Source organism: Quercus lobata, chromosome 4 (assembly GCF_001633185.2).
Source record: "Quercus lobata isolate SW786 chromosome 4, ValleyOak3.0 Primary Assembly, whole genome shotgun sequence".
In the NCBI taxonomy this organism is placed as follows: domain Eukaryota; kingdom Viridiplantae; phylum Streptophyta; class Magnoliopsida; order Fagales; family Fagaceae; genus Quercus; species Quercus lobata.
Window position 1 is genome coordinate 23,818,085 of NC_044907.1, and position 10,565 is coordinate 23,828,649.

The 10,565-nt window shown below is 30.6% G+C and overlaps 1 protein-coding gene across 1 annotated transcript; it reads right to left on the reverse strand.

Moving 5' to 3' along the window:
* Nucleotides 1-500: 500 nt before the first annotated feature.
* LOC115984874 lies at nt 501-10,061 on the reverse strand. Its single transcript, XM_031107870.1, has 8 exons — nt 9,927-10,061; nt 5,729-5,821; nt 5,359-5,381; nt 2,252-2,366; nt 1,695-1,859; nt 1,324-1,380; nt 1,013-1,159; nt 501-869 (listed from the first exon to the last, which is right to left on the reverse strand). Exons 1-8 carry the CDS (start codon nt 10,059-10,061, stop codon nt 501-503), a joined length of 1,104 nt encoding a protein of 367 aa, XP_030963730.1.
* Between the last annotated feature and the right edge of the window lie 504 nt (nt 10,062-10,565).

Below are 10,565 nucleotides of genomic sequence, written 5' to 3' on the forward strand. Positions count from 1 at the left end.
ATATTTTGATCAAGTGACTAATCTTTTTTTCTTTCAATAAGCTACAATAATAATTAGAATATGTTCGGTTGCTTTTATCTCAGGCATTGTTCGTATGCATTTTTTTTTTAGTGCTAATATATTCGTATGCATTATTATTAATAATAACAGAGTGAACCCATATCCACACAATGCTATTTATTGAAGTAAAGATTGTACTTGAGGAAACTTAAAAGATTTGGCTGTATGTGAGAATAACTTAACACAAAAACATGATCAAATTTAATGATATTAAGAATGGAAGGACAAATCAAGGTCATTGACATGAAAGGTCATAGCTGAAGGAATAAATTTCCGATTTATTTTGCAAGAAATTTGTGTGTGTGTGTGTGCTGAACAAGTACTATGCCTAGAGCCATCTCAATCCATAGCCTCAACAACATGAGGCACTAGGGAAGAGATGGGAACTAGCCCTATCCAATTGAAAAGCACAGCCCATTGGACTCATGGTACAAAATATTTTAAATGCCACAATCTCCACCAGGTCCACCAAATCCAAATGTGTATCCCTCGTGCTCACCTATATATCCATGAAAATCTATGAGATAGCAGTCAGGGCTATCAATGATAGTATCATAAGTATTTTCATGAGGTCCATCTAGTTCTCCGGAACTATTTCTATACTGGATCGCTCTAAATTGACTTGTATGGCTATAATTGTCATCTGGAAATATTCCGGATCCCATGGGTGGGCTAATTCCATTTGGGAGACTAACAGCAAGCCCTCCCCAACCAACAGTTTCGGCTTCAGTAAAATTATTAAATATTGCTGCTGGAAAATATCCAATATTAATGTCATCTTTTGTTACCCACCAATTGCCATCTTCTTCCTGTCACATAAAACAACAAGAATATATGATCAAAGTCACAGAACTCTAGTCACCTTTTTCAAACTTTGTTTCAAAATTTAATATACATAGAATGTTAATATAACAAAATAAAATAATATGCAGTTTAATTAACGATAGATTACCTTTGAAATATAGAGTCCAATCTCAAATTGAGGACCATTAGGAATGGATACATTACTTATTGCTGACCCAAGATAAACTCTTTTGTCAACTTGCACAAAACCTGGGCAACGAATGTTGAAGCAGCCTGTCTTTTGAGCACCATCAGTCTGTAATTTTCAAAGGAATTGTTACGTATAATTTTCAAAAGAACTTATAGTATATAAGAATTTAATGGATTGAAACACTAGCAAACAAGAAACAAACATACACCGCAAGAAAAAAGTTAGATAATAAATTATAAATGTGTGAAAACGATAGAATAGAATCATACCGTCCAATATGTAAAGAAATAAGAATACGGAGTACCCTTGTATGTACCTGGAGAAACCTGTTTGAATCAAGGAGTAAAAAACATTATTCTTTTGGAAAATTTGTTATGCTGGTCCATTTGTATTTTGATTATCAATCTTCTAATAGCCGTTTCTTTACTAATTCATTTCTCTCATTTTGTACCCATGGATATTAGAACTTGAACTTTTATAACCATTATGAATGACATCTTATTCATCAAAGAAAATGACCCTTTTTTCTTCGTTGAAACTGGCAATTGTTTATTGCAAATTCATGATTGGACAGTTATATCAATAATCAAAGAGGTGTGAAATTGTGAACATCAACAAAATTAGTATGAATTTAAATTACCATCCATCCTGTTGTGATAGAATTCAACTTTTCGTCTGCGCCATTCATGACATACATTTCAGCATAGCTACTTCCCTCCTTAACTACAGGATTATAGACATTGATGTTTCCTTTAACGCCAATGTATCTGTGATTTTCAATGGTTCGCATTTGGATAACTGCACGCTGTACAACCCAACAAATAAGATCAATTTGATGGATCCGCCATTACTTTTTTTTACCCACAAAAAAGCTAGAACTTAGCTCTAAATTTGGCTACCATATTAACCGTCATTGTTCTAAATAATAAATAATTATGCATATTTTGACAAATTTGCTTAAATTTATATAATTAAATATTGAAAATATTAGGTTTAAGGATCACAAATATATTGAGTCAAGTTTTGTTTTATTCAAACTTGGTTAATTAGCCAATCCAACTTTAAATGTAGAGGTTTGAAAGGCCATTTTTACAAAAATTATTATGAGGTTAACGTATTATACTTGTGTGATGTATTATGATACCAAGTATGCTATGATTACGTCCTACATTCCAAAATATATAATAAAGAACTTACATGCATATTGGGAACTTTTGTTGTTTGAGGATAAATGTTATTTGACATTGACCTAATTGCTATGAGGTCTGCTTTTGTTGTTCTACGAATGGGAACTGTTCCTGACGGACAAGCATCTTGTTGTAAACCAAACATTGAAGGTCTGTTTCGCGAGAGTCCTACATTCTTTGTTGTTCTTTTTGAAAAATGAGGTCTTTCCTGAAGAAGCAAAAATTCAAACAACAACAACAACAAAAAATAATAATAATTATTATTATAATAAGTGATAGCTCTGTGATAATGACATTTTTTATGGTATCTCACATGTTCGTGGTTCCTTTGGAGTCAATTGTTATTACACGTACTTACCTAAACTAATGTAAGTATATAAACATACAAAAGTGAGTGATTCATAAGTCATGATATATAATTGTATAGTTAAGGAAACTGAATTTTGCCATCTCTTACTCTAGTTAGAATGTAGCCTTTAATCAAATTTTGATTAAGAATAGTTTTTTTTTTTTTTTTTTTATTTTACATAATTGATTTGCTTAATTAATCCTTTAAATAATAAGCCCTAGTCAAATTGGAATTTGTTAAAATGGTGAGGCATGGCAGACATAGTAATCATTACGATAATTTTCAGTTTAAAAAGTACAAACTACTACAATTTCTGGAGCAATTGGGAAAAAATAAATTGTTTATTGATACAGTCGTACAAATAAAGGAATAAATACTTTCAACCTCTACTTAAGTACGTGGATCTTATATTTCTCAAAAAAAAAAAAAAGTACCTGGATCTTGTGATCTTTCAACATAGGATGGTCAAAAGCCAATTGTTTATTGATATCAATGCAATCAACAATATGTCCAAACTCTGTCTACAAATTCAAAAAAGAGAAAACAAGTTCTATTATAGCATGAAAACAAGTTTTATAACATAATAATAATAATAATAATAATAATAATAATAATAATAATAATAATAATAAAATTTAGACAATGTCTAAAAATATGATGATTGTGAGTTGCGATCGTGAAGACAGATAATTGAGAAGGCACTACAAAGATTTATGGTGGTTAAATTAATTATTATTATTATTATTATTATTATTTTAAAAAAAGCCTTCAAATAACAAATGCGAGTATGACATTTGAGAAGGATTAGGGTTGGGTTTCCCCAAGAACTAAATATATGGACTGTAATTTCATTTTACATGAATTTCTTGCTATTCAACTAAAGTACTTCATCATACACTTACTAGTTCCATAATCCTTCTCAAAGGTGACATAGCTAAAATGGAAGCTTTCAAGTAACTTTGGGAGACTCATCTAGAAGACATCACGCGTTCCATGGGAATCCAACATCCACATACCTGGTGCAATAAACACCCAGAAGGGGGCTTCATTGAGGCACATGTTTAGATCACTTGCTATTAGTACTCGATCGATATGAGCAAGCTAAGGCATATGACAAGATGTCTTGAAATCATGCACTGCACTACCTAAATACTAGATTTTGGAGGAAGAATGGTTTTACGGCCTAAAAACTAGAATAAGTTGTGTATTCCAAAGAAAAATACCTTGTCCATGTGCGAGTGTATCACTAGTTCACAACTAAAAAATTTCGATCAGCCTATCATTTGGCTTTCACTCAACATTGATCTCCAACCCCACCAAGATGAATGTTAAGATAAATGCAAAAAGCAAGGATTGTGGGAAGATATTTGGTATTCCAAGGTCTCAGATTCTCGAATAGATAAAGGTGCAAATTTGGAGGGCTTGCAAGTCTAATCTGCCAACAAAACTCGAATTAGCTTCAAGACGTAGTCAAAAATGTTTTCTACCATATTTGTGGTAGGGACTGAGGATTATTTCTCTGCCTGTATTTGGTTTATTTGGTTTCAAAGGAGCTGAGCTTGGGCTGAATGGATCCTTACTGAGCCCACCAATGTGTTCTTGGCAGCAAGGAATATGGTGGACAACTAGACGAGTATAAAGTCCATTGAGTTGTTGGAACAGGGTCTCGCTCAAGCCGAGAGGTGTTAGACTTTCTATGAGAGGAGGGATTATTCAATCCCTAGGAAAGAATAATTTCTCCACATTTCTAGGTTGAGCCCATAGTTATCACTAATTATTTAAAAATTGTGCTCTTAGATAAGGTATTATTAAACTTTCAATAATTAAAAGTTAAAAGAATTTATGATTTATGCCGTGTCAAATATTTATCACCGAGTTACCTTTTTTTTTTCCCCCCTTGAAGCAAATCTTATCATTATAAAATTTAAGATAAAAGAACTCAAAGAGAACCAAGATGAAAAACCTTAAAATATAAGGAACCAAAAAAAAAAAAAAACCCACAAATTTTAAGGGGTCAAACACATAATTTAGTCAAAATTAAATATAAATTCACTCGTTTCATTAAGTCTTAGTTCTCCCAATTAAATCAATGTTATTAATTAATCTCATAACTTAATCAAAATCTTTTGAATGTTGCTTTTTTTTTTTTTTTTTTTTTTTTTTTTTTTTTTTTTTGTCTTTTTTCCCCCTTTCATTAAAGAGGAGAGTGGAAATCAAACTAAAATTTTCTTTTATGAGAGAATTGGAGAATAAAACATAAAGTCCGTTTGGTTGGAGGAATGGAAATGTGGGGGGATAGAAAATGAGGAATGGATAGAAAAGTAGGAGGATAAAAGAGATTTTAATTCCCTCATTTGTGTTTAGTTGGGGGTGGAAAAATGGAGGGATGAAAAAAAATAAGTTTTTTTATATATAAATTTACACATATGACCTTGTTAAAAATAATGTCCAGTTAAAATAAAAAAGTGACAAAAAGGGACAACTGCCCAAATTTATTAAAAAATAAAAATAATGCCAAAAAAATCATGTAAAAAAAAAAAAAAAAGCAAACAAGTCCACACCTAGGAACACAAAATAAAAAAGGAAAGCAAAAAGAAGAAGAAAGAAGTAACCAACAAGTCAATCACGTCAATCACGCCCAGGAAAGCATAAAAAAAATAAAAATAAAAATAAAAAAGAAGAAGAAGAAGAAGAAGAAGAAGAAGAGAAAAAGCTATTAATAGGACCAATAAAAGGAGGAAAAGGAGGTAGTTTAGTCCTCAATTGCAATTATTCTTCTCCCTTCTATTTTCTCCCCAAATTAGAGAGATAAAATTTTGGTGGGCCAAGAGAGAAAATACCTAGGTCTCACCAATTTTCAATTCTCTCATTTTCTCCAACCAAATACTCATAAAATTTGTTTTCACTCCTTTATTTTCTGTCCTCCATGTTTCATCCCCAACCAAACATACTCTTAATCTCAATACTCTAAGCATTAGATCTTACTCAAATGAACAATCAATTGATATTAACAATAAGAAGAACATATAATTTCTAAATGGAATGTTTAAATATCATTGCACTGAATATGCTTGAAGTATTACAGTATTACAATATATAAAGATTCAAAACAAACATGAGTTCGAGTTAGTCTAAAACCTGAATGCTTTTAACAGGAGGTTTGTTTATGAGCTTTAGTTGTCTTTCTAACTCCAATTCTTCTTCTTTGGATATAATTCGGGTTCCATTCACCTGATAGATACTTGTCAAACACAAACACAAAACTACAATTAAGATCATTCTTTCAAAATCCATTGCCTTACTGATTGGATGTAAGTATATATATTGTGTTAGTATTCTTGGAGGCTATTTATATACAAGTGATGGTGAGTTGAAGATAAGTATAATTAAGGTCTCATTATGGAAAGCAACTATGTTTGTTTTATTTATTTATTATTATTATTATAAATAGTTGGGAGAGGAGCAAATTTGAATTTTAGATGTCTCTAGTGAAAACATTAGGAGAAAAATATGGATTAATCTTTTCTTTTTCTTTTTCTTTTTCTTTTTTAATTTTTTATCTTAACATTACCATCTTTGTTGGAAATGGCAACCAATTTTTATTCTTATTTTGTAAGGTCTTGTTATGGAAAGACAACGACACTCTTGATACCAGCCAAGCATGTTAAATAGTGTTAATACTTACACGCTGCACTCTAAACTTTTGAATGTACGTTTTGCACCCTAAATAATAACACTTGTTACATTTTGCATCTCAACATTATGTTTACTGTTAACTTGGACAAAAATTCAAAATTGAGAGTGCAAAGTGTAATTAGGAGTATAGTTTACGGTGATAAAATATAATTCATCTTTTGTTTTTTAGGAATTGAAAAGAGGTGGCAATTAGGTCTTTACACATTGTGCCATATTTATCCATCCAAGTTAATAGCAAACTTGATGTTAGGGTGCAAAATGTTACAATGATCATAGTTTAGGGATGCAAAATATGCATTCAAAAATTTTAGGGTGCAAAATGTAATTGGAGATATAGTTTTGAGTGGTAAAGTGTAATTTTTCTTAATATTTATCATGTTGAAAAAAGAAAAAGATTGATTGATTTACTATTTGCAACTATGTACAATACCCTCATTTTTTTTTTAATAACTCGTTAGTTGAGGGAGAGAAAATTTGAATCCTGAACACATCTCCATTGGAAACGTAGGAGGAAAAGATGGATTGATCTTTTATTATTATTATCTTCATCTTACCATATTTATTGGAAACACCAACTCTTGGGTTAAAATTGATTGACCTCGGTTTATTAATTCAATTACCCAAGTTAATTAATTAGGTCAAATTACATGAAAATCATAGAGGCACTAACAAATTATCAAATAAATTAAGTGCAGTGGAAAATATATTAACATAGTGATTTGTTGACAAATTGGTAAAACCTCTTGCAAGGTAAAAACTCTACCGGGTGAATTTAAGGTCACTATTCCCAAGAATCCACTAATCAATAATCAAGCAATTATAAGTATGAGGAATCTTACCACTATCCTGACCTATTTACAAAATATCAGCCTATAGTTGAACCTTTGCTTCAATACCTAATTGGAATTGATCTTGTAGCAATCTTCTTTTCTTTGTTGTACAAATCTTCAATTTGTGACTAACTTCTTTACACAGATCCTAGTACATGACTAATTCCAGCAATTTGATTGATTGTTATTGGCTGCAAAGTTCTTCACTTCATAAACGATGAAGAGAAGGAAGCACTTGGTTACAAAACCCTAAGGCACACAAATGTAGGAGCTTCTCACAAAGTATATAAGTTCTAAGTCTATGTTTCCGTACTTGATGACTTTTAAAATAAGTCTTATATATGACTAAGGTTGTGAGAAGTAAAACTCTAATAATTCAAGTTATCATGGACCAATTTTTAAATCTTAAATTGTAGTTCTCGATAGATTGAGTTTGTGTCAAGCTTCTCCATTAATCTTCAATAGCAGGATCTGTCGAGCTTGTGTCAAGACTTAATGAAACGGTCTTTTTTCACTTGTTTCTTGGATCAACATTCATGTCTTTAATGATACCACTTGATATGTTTGAACAACATGCTCCTTGATACATTAATCCTAACTTAGATCTACCCAAGTACAAGTGCGTTTTGTCAAAAGATTAGCTAATTACATATAAAATATGACCCTAACAACAATAATAGTGCTCCTCCCTAGTAAAGTTCAAGCTTTATGGGACAGTACTCTTCCTAAAATGAATATTCCATCATCAGGTTGAAATTTTGTAACACCAACAAATTTTTATTTTTTAATTTATTTTATAAGGTCTTGTTATGGAAAGCCAACAACGCTGACTATGTTAAGTATTTTTAATATTTATCAATTGAAAAAGAAAAGGATGGATTAATTTACTATTTGCAGCTATCTACAATGCCCTCATTTTTTTATAACTCAATAATTAGAGGAGAGAGAATTTAAATCTAGGACACATCTTCGTTGGAAATGATAGGAGGAAAAGATGGATTGATCTTTTATTTTATTTTATCTTCACATTTTCATCTCTATTGGAAACTCCAACCAAGTTTATTTATTTATTTATTGAGTCTAAATTTAGTAAGGATGAGGTGTAAAAGTAAAACTCATGTTTTACACCATCCAATAAGAAATTGACACAATAGCTTTTCACTTAAAATTCAAGAGATCCTATTACACTTAATAACATCTCAATAAACTCACAATTAAAATTGGATTTTCAAATGGGTAATAGAATTCATTGAGTGTGGTTATGCCTATTCTTTAATATGTAACATGATGATATGGCATGTTGGAATTGGAGGGATAAAACTTGGGTTTTACACTATATCCTTATAGAATTTAATCTCTTATTTGTTTATAAGGTCTTGTTACACAATTATGGAAAGCCAACTAAGGCCCTTGGCACTAACCAAGCATGTTAAATAGTATTAATATTGACCAAATGAAAACGGAAAGATGGATTGATTTACTATTATACTAGCCACAAACTCGTGCGATGCATGAGATTGTTTTAAATCAAATGTTAACATGTTCAAGTTTAAACATTTCTCTAATTACAACTATTGAAAGCTATATTGGCTCCAATATAAGATGAAACATATAGTTGTGATGAAACTGTCAAAATATTACACATAAGATCATTAAAGATGAGATAAATACAAATATTATAAAGTAATATATTACAATAATCATAATGTGCTTTTACATTTGGTTTAATAAGTATTGCAAAAGAACTAGTAAATAGAATAAATATACAATTGTGCCTACATCTTCAAGCTTTATCCCATGCTTTTCAAGAATCTATTTCCTCCCTATCTTAGGCTCTTCTTTTTTCTCAACTTCTTCAAGCTATTTAATTTTTCACCAATTAGTATCAAGTATAACACTAAATTATACCAATTCTACCAAGATGTATGATGTAAAACCAAACACTCTTAACATCAATAAATTTCATAATAACTCCACCCTAACTATTGAATTATAAAAAATCCAATATATCTATAATCTTCATGAAAATAAGTATTCCATTGCTCTTTAACATGAAATTTAGAAATAAATAAACAAAAGATATTAGACACACAAAAAATAAATAAATAAATAAAAATAAATAAATAAAAATAAATATATCCAATTTATAAATAAAATACCAGTACTAATTATGCTAAGATGGAAAATGGTACTATCTTTTGCTATATATAAATACAACATGACCTGAGACCTCAAAAGCTTATTTGAAACATGTTTAAATGGTATTATATGGTTTTATTCGAACATTAAGAATACAAAAGCCATAAATCTAGATAATTATGGCATTTGTTTCAAGTTTATGCCAATCCAAAACTAAAGGTAGGCCTTCAAATTAAAAATAAAAAATAAAAAATATACATTTAAATCCAAATTTGTTAATTAGAAGCCACTGGGTGCAATTCACAATGGCTTTGTAAAAACAACACAAAAGGAAAAATAAATGTTAAAATCTGTGTGGTGATATTTATGGCATTTGTTTCAAGTTTATGCCAAACCAAAACTAAAGGTAGGCCTTCAAAAATAAAACCAACAATATACATTTAAATCCATATTTCTTAGTTGCGAGCCATTGGGTACAGTTCACATTGGCTTTGTAAAAAACAACCCAAAAGGAAAAATAAATGTTAAAATCTATGTGATCTTCCAATCTAGAAAACAACACAAAATTAAAAATTAAAAAAGAAAGAAAGAAAGAAAGATGCAGATGCTATGTAAAAAGATGGGTATTTAATAATGAAAATTAGGAGGGTGTGAGTTAAAAGGGAAAAAACCTTGGGGGAGAATATAGTGGCAGAATTTTGGGCACCAAAGATGAGCAAATCAGGTGCCCATGAAAATTTCACAATTCTATTGCACCTTTCTCCTACAAATGCTCTTTTCACATCCACCCCACCATACACTGTCATGGTTATAACACAAAACAACAGAGAGAGACAACCAAGAGAACAATGCAAAAGCGAGAGAGGAGATGTTGTATACACAAAGCAAAGAGCCGCCAAGCCTAAAAGCTTTAGCAACCCTGCAAAACTATAGAAGAAATGTATTTATAATCAAAACTATAGAAAAAAAAAAAAATCATAGTCACAGGTTTATACTAAACAAAGGCTAGACTTGAGACATTGCAGTTATGATGTTACGGTTGGAAGGACAAAGACTACAAGCAGAGAGTGAAAGCAAGAACTGTGTCTTTTAAAAGGAAGGGAAAGGTCTGGAAACCATCAAAGGTGCAGGTTTTAGGGTTTAAAATGAAGAAAATTGAGAATAAAGTCTCACATTGGGTTTAATATCCTACCTTTATTTTTTAGAAATGACTAAAACTGAATTATACTAAATATGATTAGCCACTTATTACATTGTTTAATTCAAAACTATCCTATAATGTACATTTTTTGCATAATACACAAAAGCAT

What these genes read in the sequence shown, in the direction of transcription:
- LOC115984874 (XM_031107870.1), bottom strand. Translation starts at nt 10,061, where the DNA reads ATGACAGTGTATGGTGGGGTGGATGTGAAAAGAGCATTTGTAGGAGAA. An exon ending in ATAGAAGGGAGAAGAATAAT is followed by an intron (nt 2,367 to 5,358) that starts TGCAATTGAGGA and finishes TTTACAACAAGA; the next exon opens with TGCTTGTCCGTCAGGAACAG. An exon ending in CTATCACAACAGGATGGATG is followed by an intron (nt 1,381 to 1,694) that starts GTAATTTAAATT and finishes TGATTCAAACAG; the next exon opens with GTTTCTCCAGGTACATACAA.